Here is a 21,161-nt window from a genome sequence, read left to right on the forward strand (position 1 = left end):
ATCATTAACATAACAAAGTCATCAAATATCCAATAATAGGTCGTGAATCCTGACAAAGATTTTTGTGGGTCCGATTTGGATTTTGGTTTTTGACCATTTATAGATGCTTAGAAGGAGTTTTTTTCCCTCAACATTTCCAACCCACTTGTCACATCAGTTTTTCTTTCTTCTCTTACTTTCAACCCGCAACAGAAATAATTCATATCTTCTATCCTACTCCTAATGGTACAAGTAATGAAGCATATGGTACAAGTTAAGAGAGAAATATATGAGCAGGTTCAAAGAGACGGTGAAGCCACCATACCCTTATCTAGCATGCTATCTCTCAAAACCTCCCTACAACTACAACCTAAGAGAATATCGAATGAAAGATTACTTTAAGCTTATTACTATTTCAATAAATCTTTTTTGAGCTTGATAGTACAATCGAAATGGAGAGTTGTTTCTTTTTCTTCAACAACTTAATCTTATTTTGTGTTGTGACTTGTTAACTCTTCATGTCAATTTCATCTCAATTTGACCCTAAAACTTTTCATATTGCAATATTCAATTGAACAGATTTATCATCTTCTATTTATTAAAACCATATATTTTATAAATATCAAGTATATGTTTCAAAACTATAAATTAGATAAGGACATTTTTAAGATGTTACAGATAGATGAGAATGAATATGTAATTTTTTAAAAAAAATTGGAGATGATATGTAAAGACATATCATTCTTTAAAATCAAAATTACTAAAAATCTTATGTGGAAAAATTAATAAACTATCAAAAAGAACTACTAACGTATTTTTTTTAAACAATGACATATATTTAATCCGTCGATGGGGTTGCGGGGTAGGTCAGTACCACCGGTGCAACGAATTCGTCGATGGGCTGGTACCACCAAAGGGATATACTTTACTAGTTAGATCTCTCTCTCTCTCTCTCTCTCTCTCTCTCTCTCTCTCTCGGGTGTCAATTTATGACACGACATGACAAAAATACACGAAACGAAATTAGAACAAAATTGAAATTCAAATTCGTATTCGTGTCATGTTCGTGTCAAGTGTAAAAAACACGATGTCGTGTCGTGTCGTGTTCATGTTCAAAATTCGACATGAAATGACACGATTTAACATTTATTTGTCGTGTTATATATCTTTAAGTATTAACTAAATATACTACTTTTTAGTTTATGTTATCTTTGTCGTGTCGTGTTTGTCGTTTTTTAATTTGTTTGTTTTCGTGTTAGTCAAAATGTGTTTGTATGTTTTTAATTAGTTTTGTACGTTTTTGATATCTTATGAATTAGTTTTGTATGATTTTTATTTATTTTAAAATAAAAAATTAAGTGGGATTGAAAATATAGGCTTCATGTGTTGTGAGATGAGATGCATTGAAGTAAAAGGAAAAAAGCAGATCGAAAGGGGTGGAAAATATAGATTCATTCCACCCTTATCTATTATTAAATTACATCATTGGGAACCATTTGGGATGAAGAATACGATATCAACATCAAATACAACGAGCTATAAGCTCTTTGTGTTGTGTTAACCATTTGTAGAGCTCTAAATAAAAGAAACACTAGAAGCGGAAATGTTTGTTGAGCAATTTTTTTTTTTTTTTTTTTGCTATTCAAAAAGAAATTTTATTTTTCTAGCCAATGTATTTTCCAATATACAATTTAATTATCTTTCTTTTAAAATTTCAAACACAGCACAATTTTATGAAAAACTAACCAATATATCGGCAAATAAAGTCTTGAAATAGGAGGACTTTATACATCGATCTATATTTACACTTCTCCAAGGTAATTCGTTTTTTATACTTGTGTTTTTTTTCCTTCTTACACGAATCATGCTTAGCTTGTAATGAAAAAACAAATAGAATGATCTGAAGACGAATAACCATATTCAAGTTGAGATTGTTTCTAAATGAGTACATACTAATGTTTGGTAACTTTCTTTATAGTGTTTTGGTAACTTTCCTGAGATTTTTTAAAATGACCCTCCAAGTCGAGTTTGCTTCTAAATGACTTTTTACAACATGTATATAAAAAGTGAGTATAATATTATTGTGCCATCAAGTATAATATGATAATTACTTTTTAATGTTTGGCGACTTTCTTCCATACATTTAATTCCATCAACAGTCATTATTACATCCTCAGACGCCTATTCATTACTTACAAGTATATCCGAACACTATCTAGCTCTTATATATATATATATATATATATATATATATATATATATATATATATATATATATATATATATATATATATATTAAATCACGTTATATTACAACAAATTAGTTATTATGTTGTATCATATTAACATAACATGACTGATCAGATTATTCAACATAATCATTTTGAAATCACACGTCCAAATGCTCATAAACAAAGAACTTATATTATTGCTCTTGGAAATGCGACGAGATGAAGGCCTCCATCAATGTGCAATGTAAACATCGTTCTACAATTCACCTTTTTTGTTTCATCAAATAATATGAAGCGAAAGAATCTAAGAAGAGCAATTGACATTATTTTCATTTGACGATAAGAGAAATCCCTCCCCAAGCAAATCCTAGGACCAGCCTGCAAATACGACCAATTAATCAGATATTTCCAATGACTACTGATTATACTCGTTTTATAGTATACAACCTACAAGTATATCGTCACTTTTTTGCACCAATTATGTGCGGGGTTCACTTACATGAAATGCAACGAATTTGAAAGGAGATTCTGGTTGGAAAATGCCGTTATCATTAAGCCATCTTTCGGGCTTGAAATCTTCTGCATCATCTCCCCAAATGTAAGACATTCTTCCCATGGCATACGATAAATAGTACACACCATCCCCTTTTTTCAACTTATAACCATCGGGTAGAATGTCATCTGATTCTGCAACTCTTCCATCCTTGCAAACAACCAAACATGATTAAGGAACTTTCCATTTTCATAATATCAAGTTAATTAACTATCTTTCGGTTTCAATTTTCAGTTTATATTATGCCGATATTGTTAGAAATTTGGAAATAGTCTGCATGTTTGCCCGAATTAATAAGCATGTGAGAATTTCTATCATGGGTATGATTTACCATTAAAAAAAAAATCTTTGACCATATAGCCCTTCACAAAACATCATTGACTTCCATTTTCAATATTAACAGTCAGAAAGTATTCCAAAAGTTTGACTAAGATGTAATTAATTACCACGGGCACTCCGGGGTATAGCCTCAAGGTTTCAGACAAAGCTGCATGGAGATAATGCATTTTCTCAAGTACTTCATCGCTAATCCGCTCCACAAAAGCTTCAACATTGTCCCCATTTCCTAATTGATACTCGATATGTTCTTCTATTTCTGATACAATTTTATCCTGTATTGCTGGGTTCTTGCAAAGCATGTAGAAAAACCAAGAAAGAGTATTCGCATTAGCATCTTTTCCGGCTAGGATGAAATTTAGGATTATATCCATGAGATATCGATCATCCATGTCCGGATTCTTCTCACTTTCGACCAAAAATCTTGAAAGTATGTCCTCCTTGTGATTCTTGGAAATCAACAGATTGCATAAAAAAATAAAAAAGTTAGCTTAGTTATATATCAAATCCCACAGGCTGTGTACATGAATGGCATGTCTTCATAAAAAACTCATCCAAATAATTATTCGTTAAATAAAAGAAAATTAAACAACAATTTACATGGTGTTTCTGTGTTTGTAGTTGTTCTCGTCTTCTGTTGATCAACTTGAGAACAAAATCATTGATCAATTTGATCTTCTTCTTAAGAGAAGCTTCACGCCCGATATTGAGAAATCGTTTAAGTTTCCATAAGGGATCTATGTAGCGCCTGTACGTCAAAGCATTTGCATCATCAAACGCATCGATAAATGAGTTCCCTTCTTCAGTAGATCCTTCTAGGCAATCAAGATCCACTCCGAACCCAACTTTGAAAATGGAATCCAAGCCACTTCTCATCAGCAAATTCTATAAAAAAAAATGTTAAAGAATTCGATAAACCAACTTCGTTTTCTAAAGTTGTCTTCAAGAATCGGATTTTGTAGTTGACTTACGTGTATATCAAAGACTTCGTTCACCATGGCGAACTGAGAAACAATTCTGGCTACTTTTGCTGCTTTGGTTCTGAAAACGGCACAACTGAAGTCTCTTAAAACCCTAGTCGAGAACTCGACACTTGAAAGCTTCCTCTGCTGCTTCCACTTAACGCCATCAACAGCGAAGATCCCATAGCCAAACACGTCTTGAATTATGTCCTTATTATACTGGCCTTTGGTATAGTTATCAAAATTGGTTTTAAGTATGTATTTGATGTTTTTAACATCGGTTGTGTATAGCTCGCTTTGATTTGGGGCAAGAAGCCGGAAAGTATGGTGTTTCCGGGCAATATCAGCTAGGTAGTCATGGAGGGTGTTGAAGTAGAAGAGTTTACCGTATACGGTTCCGACAACAGGAGAGTATTTTGGGTTTCTGATAGACTTTCCGATGAAGATTTTGAGATTGAGAAGTGAAAAGGCTATGGTGATTAGTATGAGACTAGCCGCTAAAAACGTGAAGATGATGTAGAAAAAAATCCATAACTTAAGCATGGTCGATCATATGTTGAATACTAATGGAGGTTTTTGTAGGGAAGGGTAGTATTTATAGAAGTTTTAGAAAAAATATAATATAATACTAAATAAAAATGAGAGTTAGTTTATTCATTTTTCTACACGTTTTCTAGATTTTTGTTTTTTCTCTCTAACTTTTTTTTGGATAGCTTTTAGTTTTTTGTATGGTTTATCGCTCTTTTTTATTTTTCTTTAATTATATATATATATATATATATATATATATATATATATATATATATATATATATATAGTAAACTGTAAAAATGATGTCTGTGACATGTATTTTTTCTAAGGTTTATTAAAAACCTTGATTTTTTTGGCTTTTTGGTTTAGTACAAACCTTGATTTTTTTGGCTTTTTGGTTCATTTGAACTAGTTTTGTTGCGGATTTGTTCCCTCAGTAAACTAAAATGACTTTAATACCCTTGGGGTATTTATTTTCTATTTTTCTTTCATTTTTCTAAATCTAAAACTTCTTTATTTATTTAAACAATAAAAAATAAGAGGGTCCACCTCTCTCTCTCTCTCTCTCTCTCTCTTTCACACAAACTCCCCCCCTCTCTCTTAGATCCATTGTCGCCAAATCTCTTTATATCTCAAGAAATTTGATCAAAAAGTCAAACCTTCTACCCTGTCAAAACACTCTTCGCCGCTTACCACCAGATCGCCAAAAGATCGTCGGAATCCGGGTGTTTAATGTTCTGTTTCACGAGAGAATTCTAGTGTCTCATGTTCTGGATTTAATTTGAGACGTCTTTCCAAATCCATTCCCATGGATACGCAATCAGTCACAAATTACAGTTCCGACCACCTAACCCTAGCCGAACCCAACACAAAAACAAGATCTGAAGCCACCACAAGCTTAAAAAACTTGAAGATTGCTCGATTTCTACAAGATTAACAACCGTAATGTTACTCGATTTCTCAAGGTCATCGTCTGTGGGTTTACAGGGATGAACACACACACACACACACCTACACAAATCATTTTTCAGATATGAGGGGTTGAATGTTTTTCAGAAATCATTTTAAAGACGAGTGCTTTAGCATTTTTCGCAAACGATTTCATAAATGAGGGAGGTCTTGAACTTATTTCATTCTCTCAAAAATAAAATCCCCAAAGTGAATCCCTCACTTGATCGAATCTATACTGACGCCTAAATGATGGCAGTGGCTCATCGCAGCTTCGCTCTTCACTCTGTCTTCCTTAATCGAAAAAGCCAAGATCATAAGTAGGAAGAAGTATGGAATGATTTTGACGGTAGGATTTGGTGTGTATGTGTTGTGTGTGTGTCCATCCTCATATGTTCAATCTGAAATCGATTTTGGGCTTAATTGTAGACTTTTGAATTCAATCGTTTTTGTGAGGGTTTTTTTTTGTGTTTGGATTTAATTTGCAGGTTTTTCTTGACAAAAACAAACCTCTCATCAAATAGGTTTTGATTTTGATTTTGTTCTAAAAATATAATGTGTTTGCAGGGTTAAGGTTCTACGATTTAATGGGTTTCACAATTTTTGTTTCTACGACATAATAGAGGATAATAGATTTATGTTTCTTGACAAAAAAAATTAAGACACCATAAACATGTTTTTTAGATATGGGTTTCTTTGAAATTGAAACAAAAATGAAGATGGAAGGTGGGGAGAGAGAGAGAGAGAGAGAGAGGTCCCCTTTTATTTTTTAATTGTTTAAATAAATAAATAAGTATAAGACTTAAAAATAAAAGAAAGATAGAAAATAAATACCCCAAGGGTATTACAGTCATTTCAGTTTACCGATAGACTAAATCTGCAACAAAACTAGCTCAAAATTACCACGAAGCCAAAAAAAGTCGAGGTTGGACTAAACCTCGTAAAAAATGCATATAACATGGACCATTTTTGCAGTTTTGTCATATATATATATATATATATATATATATATATATATATATATATATATATATATATATGGTTAGGTTATTTTGTTTCTTACATTTATTGTGTGCTAGAATGCACCAATAGGAATTTAGTAAATTAAATAATTATTTAATTAAATAAATATAGATATTAAATGATTTCCATAATTATATGTATATTAAATGATATCCATAATTATAATTCTCTTTTTATGGAAACTAATTAAATTTGTCATTAATGTCAGCAATAACATTCTTTCAGAATAAATTCGCATCTAGGTTTTTATATATGAGTTCGTATTTTGTTTTAGGACCCACTCACTTAAAATACAATAAAGTTGCATGGAATATGAAGAACGAGAGTGTATTCTAGTAGAATACACTCTCATTCTGCTGGAATACACTCTCATTCTTCTAGATATGAATTCATTCTGAAAGAATATTATTGTTGACATTAATGACGAATTTAATTAGTTTCCATAAAAATGAATTATAAGTATGGATAGCATTTAATATACATATAATTAATACTAAATTCTTATTGGTGCATTCTAGCACACAATAGATGTAAGAAACATTTGAACCTACCTTATATATATATATATATATATATATATATATATATATATATATATATAGAGAGAGAGAGAGAGAGAGAGAGATAGGTTCAAATATTCAAACTAATTATTATGTGGTTGTTGGAATGATTGCGGGTCAATCAAAATTAAATAAAAAATTAAGTAATTAAATAAATCAATAAGGTTATTTAGTAATTTGGTAAATGAATTCCATAAATACTCCCTATAATATTGCTAGCATTGACTTTTAACCTAACTAAATAAATCAATAACTGTGCATCTTCCTCCTCAATAGCTTCAATCTTTCACCCGATAAAGCCTGTCTACATCCTATCGCATGGCTCCCCTTTCCAATTCGTCGGTGTAGTAACCCTAGCCCACCCTTCCGCTATCATCTCCCTCCTCTGGCCTGATCGAGGTGGCGAAGAACTTCAAAAAGAGATGACCACCACCGACGTCGCACCTTTCTCAGCAAAAATCGGCATTTATGTTGAATACCATTGTCGGACTAATCTTCACCAGAAAGGGTTCGGAAACCCCTCTCTATCGACCACCAGTTCTAATCGGATTTTGTGATTGATCGGCTCTAGGGCTTACAGCATCTAAAACCCTTGTTAATAAAATCGTCGCCGTCCTCAAGGGCTCCTCCAATGTCGTAGGCGTTGTTACCCTCACTCAAGAATACAATGGTATGTATCTCTTCCCTTATCCACCATTAAATAGTTTGTTTGATTTAGTCATTATTCTGATTTATTTGATTTTTTGTGTATCATAACATGTCTATACTATGTTTATGTGATTAAATATGATGAACAATTAAATACATGTTGTAAGCATATGTATTTATATGATTATGGTTGGCCTATGCCAGCATTAGGACCTGGTTCATATTACCCTAACATTACCCTCGTTATTCTTCTTTCCATATCTCTTTCTGTCTCTCTCTCTCTCTCTCTCTCTATCTCTTTCTAATTATGTGCCAGTTTATCTCCTCTTGGTAATGATCCTCATTTTTTGTGTTTAAAAAGAGATGAAGTGATTAAGCATGGTGAAACGAGTTGATTCAGAAGTATACATTCGCATGTATACTTCTGATGCAACCTCGTTCACCCCTTTTCCATTATGAAGTCAGATCTACTATTGTTCTCCATCTCCATTGTTTGGTACTTCCAACCACTGCTCTTGACATGTTCTTCTGTTACTTTCTATTTAATATCATCATATGTCTTCGCCATGGAATCCCATTTTTATCCCTTTAATGGTAAGAAAGGTATAAATTTTCTAATGATTGAGTTTCCATTGGGTTTATCCTGATTTCTTTAAATGAAACCATTTATGATATTGCTAATTAAAGCCCTAATCTCACTGATGTTGTTGGTACTAATATCATTAATCCTAATTATAGTTCTAAAAATATCATTTCAATTAGTAACACTATGTGTTTGTCTAAGATATGGTAAATAACTAATGTGGAAGGTGTTATGGTTCAGTCTTCATTGAATTTAGATATTATTATTAAAGGTACGATTGATGCCAATATTGGGAAGTTGAGTTTAAGTGAACATTTGGATGCATTAAGAGGCTATAAATTTGTTGATAAAACACTATTGTTGGAACCCCTACCTTAATTTTGACTTTGTAAAAGGGAAAGGATTCTTCATCCTTAATAAAATCAACACCCCTAAGTCCTAAGAATGAAGATACTAATGCTAAGCCATTGATTTTGCAATATGTTAATCCAAAGCCTTATTTCTTCCCTAGAATGACTGTTTAGGGAAGCTTGAAAATTAATGATAGCCTTTTGAAAAAAATCTTCTAATAGATTGTATATTAGATGAAAGTGGAAAGGAGGTTTGGTTTGTGGCTCATAGATAAAATATGGTGGACATTGGTGGTTGATGACAGAATAAGATCAGGTGGGATGGCTTTCATGGGTTCCTTGTAATTTAATATTAATATAAATTATTACTGAATAAAAAATATATAGAATATAATAAAAAGAGTATAAAAGTCATTTCAAATGGATCATGGACTAACCATGCAAGAAATTGAAACCACATGGACCATTCGCATAACGAACGAACGTTAATGTAACGCCCTCTCCCGAGTCGTTTCCTATTTTGGAGTGGTGACCAAAGATCGGGTATTATCAGGCTTAGGATCTTTGAGGAAATGAAATTTGAACCCATTTGATTGTGGTTCAAGTAATTTAGATGATCCGGGTGTTCGATTTGTGTTTTAGAGCCAAGGTGTATTTTGGTAAAATCTCAAGCTCGGGCTTTTATGGAAATTGGATTTTTGTTCGGGAAATTTTAAGGCAAGTAAGAGTTGATAAAAGCGTAGAGCTTCTCGATACCTTTTCATGGATATAAGGATCGTCGAAATCGGATTTATAATGAAGAAGTTATGGCCTTCGGAGGATTATTGGGTTTAAGGATAACCCTAGTATGCGGGGCGTACATAGGAAGTACGGAGGGCGTACTAGTGCAAAGTTCAGTATGTGGGGCATACACTGGTGTACGCTTAGCATACTAAGAGGGTTTGATCGCGGGACTGAGGCCTCGTATGTTGGGCGTACGAGGATTACGCTAGGCGTACGAGGGTTTAATGAAACCCTAGTTTTGAGATGTTGCACCCTATTTAAGCTCATTAAGTTCCTAGGTATGGCCTCTTTACCAGCCTCCATACCTCCTAAACCCTAAATCAAGACCCTTAGCCTCCATTGTTGTGTCTTTGAACTCTTGACGATAATTTGGTGCTTATTTTGCTCATTTTGAAGAGATTGAAGATGTAACATCCCAAAATTCAAGCCCGAAAATTTCATTTTTTTAAATTAATAATTTTTAAAACATTTTACCATAACACTGTCAATAAAGCAACACATTTCAAAATCATAATGTTGTGTCCCAAACCATGACATCAAAATAAGGAAAATCAGAGTACAATCCAAGAAAGTCTGATGCGGAATCATGTGTGTGCGTGTGTGATGCGATGCTACGCTGTCGGCTCCTTCCCCTTAGACGAAGAGGTACCCGAAACCAAAACCGAAACCGTAAGCACAAAGCTTAGTGAGTTCCCCCATCATACCACATACCATACAACATCATCGGTATCTTTCAACCGGTAATCATCGTCGGTATCTTTCAACCGGTAATCATCGTCGGTATCTTTCAACCGGTAATCATCGTCGGAATCTTTCAACCGGTAATCATCATCGGTATCTTTCAACCGGTAACTGTCATCGGTATCTTTCAACCGGTAACTGGGGACTATTCCACCCCTACCACTAGCATACAACAACAAGATATAAACATACAGTCAGGCATATCCGGGTACTGACCTACCCTTCGGTCCTAAGGACCGCTGTCAGGGAAACTAATCCCTATTATACACATAACATATCATACAGATAAAACTCATGACCAAAGCACGTAACCAGACCAAGATAATTATCACAAAGACAATCATCTTCTAAATACCCCTCTTTGGTGGGCCGGCATTGTGGCCTTAGACCCACCCCTACTGGAAGGTAACTCACCTCGTACGAGTAGCTGCTGATAATCTGAGCGGGAAACCTCTGTCCGCTGCTGCTCCGGAAATCCTCCGGCTACAATCCCCACAAAACACTTCAGTCAGAATCTGATATCTACTCTTAGGGTAAAATGACTATTTTACCCCCAACCAAGTCCAAGTCAAAGTCAACTTCCAGTTGACCCGACTCGCCGAGTTGGGCCGTCAAGTCGTCGTTTACTCGTCCTCATCCACGACTCGACTCGTCGAGTTTGGCAACGACTCGACGAGTTCCCCTTCTTTACGAACATCAATGAACCTTCATCCGACTCGCCGAGTCGTATGAACAACTCGTCGAGTTCACCTTCAACTGATGAACAAGTCCTGACCTTGACTCGCCGAGTTGTATGAACAACTCGTCGAGTTCATCTTCAAACATAAGAAGATTGCCTTGGACTCGCCGAGTCTGATCTGGCACTCGTCGAGTCCCATGAACTCCAGGTCTAAAATTAAGTCCAATGCGTTGGGTCACTCTTTCCGTCCCGCTACAACCCTTCTAACACCCAAATGAGTTCTTTGACCCTCAACAGATATGGGACTCAAAGCCTTGGACTCGTCGAGTCCCAAGAACGGACTCGCCGAGTCGATAACGTCCACACCTTAAATCCTCGATTTCTGATGTACAACACTTGTCCAAATGATAGATCCAAGCCCCTAAGCTCGATCTAGCACGTAAAGTTACGAACTTTACGTGCATGCATGGGACTTTTGAGCCAAAAAGGCTCTAAAATGGCTCTTTTGTTGCATGGGACCTTCCTTGAGTGCAAAAGGAACCCAAATCTGCCTTGTGACCCCTCCCAAGACTTAGATCCGAAGTCTTGACCCCCAACCATGTTTGCAATCATGGTTGGCTACCTCATATGGCTTAAAAAGCCCTAAATCTTCCCCAAAAAGGGATCTAACAAACAAGCAAGCAAGGTACAGACTTTATACCTTTCAAAGACTGCAAATGATGAACCAAACTCGAATCCTTCAGTCTCCTCTTGATCCTTCTATGCTCTTCCTTCTTCCTTGAGGTCAAAACCCACAAAAATCACTTAAAAGCCTTAGATCTTGCACGAAAACACTTAGGGTTTGCTATGGAGGGTTTCTGGGAGCATAAAGGGGCGATGGAGGCTGTGTAAGGTTGTTTAAATAGGGTGCAAACCCTCAGATTAGGGTTTTGTCCAGTCAAAGCCTACTTGTCGAGTCCGGGATCCGACTCGACGAGTCCATCACTTAAATCCCGCGTCTCATCCTGCTTCTACTCGGCGAGTTGGTCCTTCAACTAGCCGAGTCCAAGGCCAAAAATGCAAAATACTTAAATAAAATACATACCAGGAACCAGGTGCTACAAATCTCCCCCACTTATTTTAGACTTCGTCCTCGAAGTCTGCTGCTCGATCCTGGAATAGCTCTGGTAATGCTCCATCATCTCATCCACCGGCTCCCAAGTCCATTCCGAGCCCTTCCGGTGCTGCCATTGCACCTTCACGAGCTCCACCCTCTTGTTTCTCAGAATCTTCGACTTCCGGTCGAGGATTGCTACAGGTCGCTCAATGTAATTCAGGCTGTCATCGACCTGAATGTCCTCTAAGGGTACTACTGCTGAGTCGTCCATCAGGCACTTCCGCAGCTGAGAGACGTGGAATGTGTTGTGGATCTAGTTGAGTTCGGCTAGCAGATCCAACTTGTATGCCACCTTGCCCACCCGGGCTAAGACCCTGAACGGTCCAATGTACCTGGGGCCCAACTTGCCCCGTTTCCTGAATCGGATGACGCCCTTCCATGGCGACACCTTCAGGAGAGCCATGTCCCCGACCTGGAACTCCAGGTCTGATCGGCGCTTGTCGGCATAGGTTTTCTGCCGACTCTGAGCAGTCTGAAGTCTGCTCCGAACCTGTTGAATCCTCTCTGTCGTCTTGTGCACCACTTCGGTGCTCCCCATGACCCTCTGGCCAACCTCACCCCAACCTATCGGGGTCCTGCACTTCCTCCCGTATAACATCTCGAAGGGAGGACGGTCAATGCTCACATGATAGCTATTATTATACGAGAACTCCGCCAACGGAAGGTAGGTATCCCAGCTACCTCCGAAGTCTAAAACACATGCCCGCATCATATCCTCTAGCGTCTGGATGGTCCGCTCGCTCTGACCATCCGTTTGCGGGTGAAAGGCGGTGCTAAAATGCAGACGAGTACCCAGCTCGTCATGAAACTTCTTCCAAAACCTGGAAGTGAACCGCACATCCCTGTCGGAAATCACTGAAACTGGCACTCCGTGCCAAGCTACCACCTCTCGGATATAGATGTCGGCCAGCCTTTCGGCCGAAATACTTTACTGAATCAGGATAAAATGGGCGCTCTTGGTCAATCGATCGACGATGATCCAAATCGAATCCACTCCCCGCGCGGTCCTGGGAAGCTTTGTGATAAAATCCATCGTAATGTCTTCCCATTTCCACAGCGGGATATCCAACGGCTGCATCTTGCCGTGTGGCCTCTGGTGCTCGGCCTTGACCTTCCTGCAGGTCAAGCACCGCTCCACGTACCATGCTACATCCCGCTTCATGCAGGGCCACCAATAGTCCAGACGAAGATCCCTATACATCTTCGTCGCCCCGGGGATGAATGGAGAATCGAGATTTGTGCGCCTCCTCCATCAGAACCTGGCGCACACCCCCGTGGTACGGCACCCACACCCTACGGTGTAGTGTCAGTAGCCCTCGGTTATCATAATCGAAGGAGGAAACCTGCCCCACAATCCGTTCGCTCTTCCGATGTTCCTCCTTCATGGCCTCCTGCTGGGCCTCCCGAATCCGCTCCAACAGCGGAGTTACCACTGTCATCCTCAGACAAATATCCCTGATCGGCACCGCCTTGCGGCTAAGCGCGTCGGCCACCACATTGGCCTTCCCCGGGTGGTAAAGGATCTCGCAATCGTAATCCTTCACCACATCCAACCACCGACGCTGCCTCATGTTTAGATTCGGCTGATCCATAAGGTATCTCAAACTCTTGTGGTCCGTGTAGATGGTACAACGGACCCCATAGAGGTAATGACGCCAAATCTTGAGGGCGAACACAACAGCCCCCAACTCCAAATCATGCGTCGGGTAATTCGCCTCGTGAGGCTTCAGCTGCCTCGAAGCGCATGCAATAACATGCCTTCTCTGCATCAGCACCGTGCCCAAACCTGAGATGGACGCATCACAATATACCACAAAATCCTCCATGCCCTCTGGCAGGGCTAAGATTGGCGACTCGCACAATCTCTGTCTCAGTGTCTCGAATGCGGCCTGCTGCTCAGGCCCCCAGCAAAAGACCACGGCTTTCCTTGTCAGCCTGGTCAGGGGCACGACTATCTTGGAGAAGTCCTGAATGAATCTCCGATAGTAGCCTGCCAATCCCAGAAAGCTCCGGATCTCAGATGGAGACCTCGGGACTTCCCACCTCATCACGGCCTCAACCTTGGCCGGGTCCACCGATATCCCGTTCTGGTTGACAAGGTGCCCTAGAAACTGCACCTCGCGCAACCAGAACTCACACTTGGAGAACTTAGCATACAAGCTCTCCCTCCTCAAAGTCTCCAGAACCTCTCGCAAATGCTCCTCATGCTGCTCTCGCGTCTTGGAGTAAACCAAGATATCATCAATAAACACTATCACAGACCGGTCTAACATCGGTCTATACACGCGGTTCATGAGGTCCATGAACGCGGCAGGAGCATTGGTGAGCCCAAAAGGCATCACCACAAACTCATAGTGGCCATAGCGCGTCCGGAACGCAGTCTTCTGTACATCCTCCTCTCTGACCCTCATCTGATGATACCCTGATCGCAAATCAATCTTGGAGAACCAAGATGCTCCCTATAGCTGGTCAAAGAGGTCATCAATCCTCGGGAGTGGGTAACGGTTCTTCACCGTTACCTTATTCAGCTCCCTATAATCTATACACATCCGATGCGGCCCGTCCTTCTTCTTCACAAACAGAATCGGGGCTCCCCAAGGTGAACTGCTCGGTCTAATGAAACCCTTGTCTAACAGCTCCTGCAGCTGTGTAGACAACTCCTGCATCTCAGGAGGAGCCAACCGATACAGTGCCTTGGCTATCGGAGCCGCACCAGGGACTAGGTCGATCCTGAACTCCACATGTCGCTCCGGAGGTATCCCAGGCAACTCCTCGGGGAATACGTTCGCAAACTCTCGTACCACGGGCACATCGCCCACCGTCGCCCTACCCGCCTCCCGGGTATCCATAACATAGGCGACATAACCTGCACAACCCTGCTGGAGGTAGCACCTAGCCCTCACTGCCGAACATAAAGCTGGTCCTCGCTGTGGCCTTTCGCCCTGAACCACCAGCTCTCCCCCACTAGGGGTCCTAATCCGTAGTGACTGCTGCGCGCAGTCAATCACTGCCCCATTGGGGCTCAGCCAATCCATACCAATAATAACCTTGTTCCCTCGCAATGGTATGGGAACCAAGTCCACCAGGTAACGTTCCTCGAACAGCCTCAAAACACAATCCCGGTAGACCTCTGACGCTTGTACCGACCGGTCGTCCGCAATCTCGACCTCTAGAGGGCAATCCAACATGCCCGAAGACTCTGGAAACTTCTTGCTAAGCGCAAGAGAGACAAACAATCGAGTGGCACCCGAATCAAACAACACCTGAACTGGGATACCGTTCACATGGAACGATCCTAAGCAAGGCACGTACTATGTCAAAATCACAGTGACATAACATAAAAGCATAAAAATAAGAAATCAAACCCGTCACCACATCGGGTGCAGCGCGTGCCTCCTCGGCTGTCAGCTGAAATGCTCGGCTCCGAACCACTGGCGCCTCCAACTTGGCCTTCCGGCCATCCACAACCCGTGCTGTCGCTGGAGTCGGCGCCACTGCCGGCGCCGCTGCTGCTGTCAATCTAGGGCAATTGGCCTTTTTATTGCCCTTCTGATTGCAATGGAAGTAAATCAGGTCTGATATCTGAATCGCAGGAGTAGGGGCAGTACAATCTCTGCCAAAATGCCCAACCTTGCCACACTTATAGTAGCCTGAACCCGGCCCAGTGCGACAAGCTCCCTTGTGTGACCGACCGCATTTCCCACAGCGGTCCAACCCTGACTGGCCTTTCGGCCTACCATCGGATCCCTTGGGCTTCTTCCCCGAAGCCCCCGTCGTCAGCCCCTCCGCTGCCTTCCTCTTCCGGATGTGCTCCAGATCAATCTCCCTCTCCCTAGCCCTGGCAATCATGGAATCCAGGGTAGGGCAAGCTGAGAAACTAACATGCTCCCGAATGTTAGCTCGTAGCATGTCATGGTAGCGGTTCCTCCTCATGTCCTCATCTCCCGCATACTGGGGCACCAATAACGCCCTCTCCCGGAACTTGGCGGTGATATCCGCCACTGTCTCAGTCGTCTGCCTCATATCCAGGAACTCCCTGGCCAACTGCTGAAGCTCCACCACAGGTGCGAACTCAGCCCTGAACCGGGTCACAAAATCCGGCCATGTCATAGCCTCAACAGCCGAGGCTCCCAGAGAGTCACCAACCGACTCCCACCAATCTTTGGCCCTGTCTCTCAAGCATCCTGCTGCATACCTCACCTTCGACCCCTCGGGGCAGAAGCTAGTCAACTGTGCAGACTCAATGTCTGCAATCCATCTTCTGGCAGCAATGGGGTCCTTCGCCCCATGGAAATCCGGCGCACCGCTCCCTCGGAAGTCCTTGAAGGACAGTGTGCGTGTACCCGCCTGGCTAGACGCCATATCACTCCTGAATGCTCGGAGGCGATCCTCCATCAGCTCAACGATCCCTTCCTTGATCGACCCGAAAATGATAGGGGTCGACTCAAGAATGCCTCTCGTGATCTCAGACGCGATGAACTCACGCAGCCCGTCATCAACCTGCTCGGATCCTGCACCCGAGCCCGATCCCGATCCTGATCTGGAACCTCCTGCTCCATGTCGCGTGGTCACCATGCTGAAAATACATGCATAAATGTCAGGATCATACATACTCTTGAGAGGTCTAACACACTCTCCAAGGTTCCCGGTTCTGTCTCAACCTTCCTTAATTCGAGTACGGATCCTCTGCTTCCAATAGTACGGGCCCATACTACCTTTCACATCTATCTGTACTTTCCTCAAGGACTGTCTCGACTTCACCAAGTCCCTCTTACCGACACCCTTTCCACTGACCTCATCCTAGGCTTCCCTAGGGCACTCTTCGACCTACCCTCCGCCATCAGCTGCACTAGGAGTCCCCACCTCTTCCCCCTAACTAAGTTGCAGATACTGTTACATATCCGTTCCTTAGCTAGTTGAATATGGCCAGAACCCCCATAGCACAAAGCAAGCAGCATTCGTGCATTGGGTAACCAAATCAGGCATAACCTACACAGGCCATCCTACTGCTGACTAAACAGTCCTAGCATACAGCTCATACAACAGGCATATAAGGCATCCTCCCTAGACCCTTAGCCCTAACTAGCATGCAATTCTCAGAATCATATATCAGGCACACAAGGCATCCTCCTAGGTCCTTAGTCCTATTCTAGCATGCAGTTTTCTGAATCAAAACCATATAGCATAACATAGCAAGTATGGGTATCTTGGGGAAAACTTACTTGAGCTCGGCCGGTCGCATGCATCACACACTTCGTCTTTCTAAAAATCCTTCCATTTAGATTTTAGAAAAATCATTTTTTTCCTTGTAAAAATCTTTTAGTCCCTCGGTTTGAGTCCAGACACCCCCGAGGGTGTGTCCGAATCCCTCAAACCAGGGCTCTGATACCAACTTGTAACATCCCAAAATTCAAGCCCAAAAATTTCATTTTTTTAAATTAATAATTTTTAAAACATTTTACCATAACATTGTCAATAAAGCAACACATTACAAAATCATAATGTTGTGTCCCAAACCATGACATCAAAATAAGGAAAATCAGAGTACAATCCCAGAAAGTCCGATGCGGAATCATGTGTGTGCGTGTGTGATGCGATGCTACGCCGTCGGCTCCTTCCTTAGATGAAGAGGTACCCGAAACCAAAACCAAAACCGTAAGCACAAAGCTTAGTGAGTTCCCCCATCATACCACATACCATACAACATCATCGGTATCTTTCAACCGGTAATCATCGTCGGTATCTTTCAACCGGTAATCATCGTCGGTATCTTTCAACTGGTAATCATCGTCAGTATCTTTCAACCGGTAATCATCATCGGTATCTTTCAACCGGTAACTGTCATCGGTATCTTTCAACCGGTAACTGGGGACTATTCCACCCCTACCACTAGCATACAACAACAAGATATAAACATACAGTCAGGCATATCCGGGTACTGACCTACCCTTCGGTCCTAAGGACCGCTGTCAGGGAAACTAACCCCTATTATACACATAACATATCATACAGATAAAAATCATAACCAAAGCACGTAACCAGACCAAGATAATTATCACAAAGACAATCATCTTCTAAATACCCCTCTTTGGTGGGCCGGCATTGTGGCCTTAGACCCACCCCTACTGGAAGGTAACTCACCTCGTACGAGTAGCTGCTGATAATCTGAGCGGGAAACCTCTGTCCGCTGCTGCTCCGGAAATCCTCCGGCTACAATCCCCATAAAACACTTCAGTCAGAATCTGATATCTACTCTTAGGGTAAAATTACTATTTTACCCCCAACCAAGTCCAAGTCAAAGTCAACTTCCAGTTGACCCGACTCACCGAGTTGGGCCGTCAACTCGCCGAGTCCCTTCCCTTTACTCGTCCTCATCCACGACTCGCTCGTCGAGTTTGGCAACGACTCGACGAGTTCCCCTTCTTTACGAACATCAATGAACCTTCATCTGACTCGCCGAATCGTATGAACAACTCGTCGAGTTCACCTTCAACTGATGAACAAGTCCTGACCTTGACTCGCCGAGTTGTATGAACAACTCGTCGAGTTCCTCTTCAAACATAAGAAGATTGCCTTGGACTCGCCGAGTCTGATCTGGCACTCGTCGAGTCCCATGAACTCCAGATCTAAAACTAAGTCCAATGCGTTGGGTCACTCTTTCCGTCCTGCTACAACCCTTCTAACACCCAACTGAGTTCTTTGACCCTCAACAGATATGGGACTCAAAGCCTTGGACTCGTCGAGTCCCAAGAACGGACTCGCCGAGTCGATAACGTCCACACCTTAAATCCTCGATTTCTGATGTACAACACTTGTCCAAATGATAGATCCAAGCCCCTAAGCTCGATCTAGCACGTAAAGTTACGAACTTTACGTGCATGCATGGGACTCTTGAGCCAAAAAGTCTCTAAAATGGCTCTTTTGTTGCATGGGACCTTCCTTGAGTGTAAAAGCAACCCAAATCTGCCTTGTGACCCCTCCCAAGACTTAGATCCGAAGTCTTGACCCCCAACCATGTTTGCAATCATGGTTGGCTACCTCATATGGCTTAAAAAGCCCTAAATCTTCCCCAAAAAGGGATCTAACAAACAAGCAAGCAAGGTACAGACTTTATACCTTTCAAAGACTGCAAATGATGAACCAAACTCGAATCCTTCAGTCTCCTCTTGATCCTTCTATGCTCTTCCTTCTTCCTTGAGGTCAAAACCCACAAAAATCACTTAAAAGCCTTAGATCTTGCACCAAAACACTTAGGGTTTGCTATGGAGGGTTTCTGGGAGCATAAAGGGGCGATGGAGGCTGTATAAGGTTGTTTAAATAGGGTGCAAACCCTCAGATTAGGGTTTTGTCCAGTCAGAGCCTACTCGTCGAGTCCGGGACCCGAATCGACGAGTCCATCACTTAAATCCCGCGTCTCATCCTGCTTCTACTCGGCGAGTTGGTCCTTCAACTCGCCGAGTCCAAGGCCAAAAGTGCAAAATACTTAAATAAAATACATACCAGGAACCAGGTGCTACAGAAGATGCATTGCTTAGTGTGAAGCTGAGAGATTAAGAGTCATTACTCATTTTTCAAGTCTTTTGAGGTATCAAGTTCATACCTTGTCTTCTCCTTGCTTATATATCTTCATATGATGGTTTTATGCTTCTTTGTGTTGGGTTTTGAGCATTCTAACACTCCTATGGTGTACATGCAACCCTATAAACCTTGGATCTATGTTTTCTCTATTATACATGCAAATATTAACTATTCCAAGGTTTCATCCTAACTAGCATATTATGAAGCACCCATACTACAAAGTTCTAGTTAGATGACATACCTTTTGATGTAGCTTGATGTCTTCAAGTTTTAAGAGCTTAGCCCCAATAGTGTGGAAGCCTCAAATGGAATCACAAATCACTAAAAACACCTTGGAAGAACTTGAGAGAATATGTACGCACACTAAAATCGGCCCACTCTTATTTTCACACACTTGTGTCAATTTTGTGAGCCAAGGACCCCTTTATATATTATGGAGGATTAGGGTTACATCCATGCAAAACCCTAATACCCATGACCTTTCATTTCCTAGGATCCATGGGTTAAAGCTCCATGGACTATCCATGAAGACTTAGCTCAACCTAAATGAACTTGGCCCACTACACATATATATATCTAAGAGTCCATATTTAATTAGTTCTTTTTGATCACTTAATTAATTATAAATTAATTCTTGATCAATACTAATTAAATAATATGATTATATATTAATATATTAGAACTTATAATATATTAATATAAATCATAAATATACTATTCTCAAAAGACTATCCATATAAATTGTGCCGGTGAAGTGCAACCCAAATGGACCATGCCGGGTCAGGTCAAGTACATACCAAATATAGTTATGGACTTAGACATTAATCCAACAGTCTCCCACTTGGATAAGTCTAAAACTATTATTGAGTATGACTTCAAAAACCAACTGGCAATCGTAGCTCTTAAAGCCGCCGTCGAACTCTGATCTTGTCAACGAACTCTGACCTTTGTCAATGACTTGTCCATTAGATAAGGGATCATATATTCCTCCATTCTAGATATCATATGGACTGAGACATTGATTATAATCATTCTCTCTGTCCATTTGTTGTTTCCCGATTTTCGATTTATGATGACTGACTGATTGAACAAATCAAATCAGTCCTGGCTTGGCCAAGCACTCACATGTGTCATCGCTAAATCATCGAGGGGCCCACATATATCTCTTTTATCCCGAAGGTAAAAGGAATGGATAAACTTCGACTCATATGGCTTGTTCTACTACTTGTTGAATCATACACAAAGGCACGTTTTATAACATCGAGTTACCAAATGCGTTTTCGTGCAATCAATGTATAACCAACTCATAGTAACAACTCATATCTCTAGGTTTGAAGAATATAAGATATTATCGTCTCGTGATCACCCGTGATAAAATCCATGAAGTGATTCAAATGAGCGCAGGTTGAATCCAATACTCAGAACTTATGAGCACTCATGAGTGTTGTAGCACCACTTTGTCCACCAACTTGGACCTCTACAAACCAACCCATGACGGTCTTGATTCATATCTACTTCCA

General features: G+C 40.9%; 1 protein-coding gene across 1 annotated transcript; it reads right to left on the reverse strand.

The window, feature by feature from the left end:
* Positions 1-2,336: 2,336 nt before the first annotated feature.
* Positions 2,337-4,610, reverse strand: LOC145138309 (cytochrome P450 704C1-like). The gene is made up of 5 exons (XM_079072410.1): positions 4,071-4,610; positions 3,700-3,984; positions 3,210-3,548; positions 2,710-2,913; positions 2,337-2,588 (listed from the first exon to the last, which is right to left on the reverse strand). The coding sequence occupies exons 1-5, from the start codon at positions 4,602-4,604 to the stop codon at positions 2,400-2,402; spliced, it is 1,551 nt and encodes a 516-aa protein (XP_078928536.1). The 5' UTR covers positions 4,605-4,610; the 3' UTR covers positions 2,337-2,399.
* Between the last annotated feature and the right edge of the window lie 16,551 nt (positions 4,611-21,161).

The sequence above is a fragment of the Lactuca virosa genome, chromosome 9 (genome assembly GCF_052849685.1).
Source record: "Lactuca virosa cultivar CGN04683 chromosome 9, Lactuca_virosa_CGN04683_v6, whole genome shotgun sequence".
Taxonomy (NCBI): domain Eukaryota; kingdom Viridiplantae; phylum Streptophyta; class Magnoliopsida; order Asterales; family Asteraceae; genus Lactuca; species Lactuca virosa.

Bases quoted from the DNA above. Each gene is read 5' to 3' on its own strand.
- LOC145138309 (XM_079072410.1), bottom strand. From the start codon at position 4,604: ATGCTTAAGTTATGGATTTTTTTCTACATCATCTTCACGTTTTTAGCG. The intron at 3,985-4,070 runs GTAAGTCAACTA...TTTTTTTTATAG, and splicing joins ACGAAGTCTTTGATATACAC to AATTTGCTGATGAGAAGTGG. The intron at 3,549-3,699 runs GTAAATTGTTGT...TTGATTTCCAAG, and splicing joins TACAAACACAGAAACACCAT to AATCACAAGGAGGACATACT.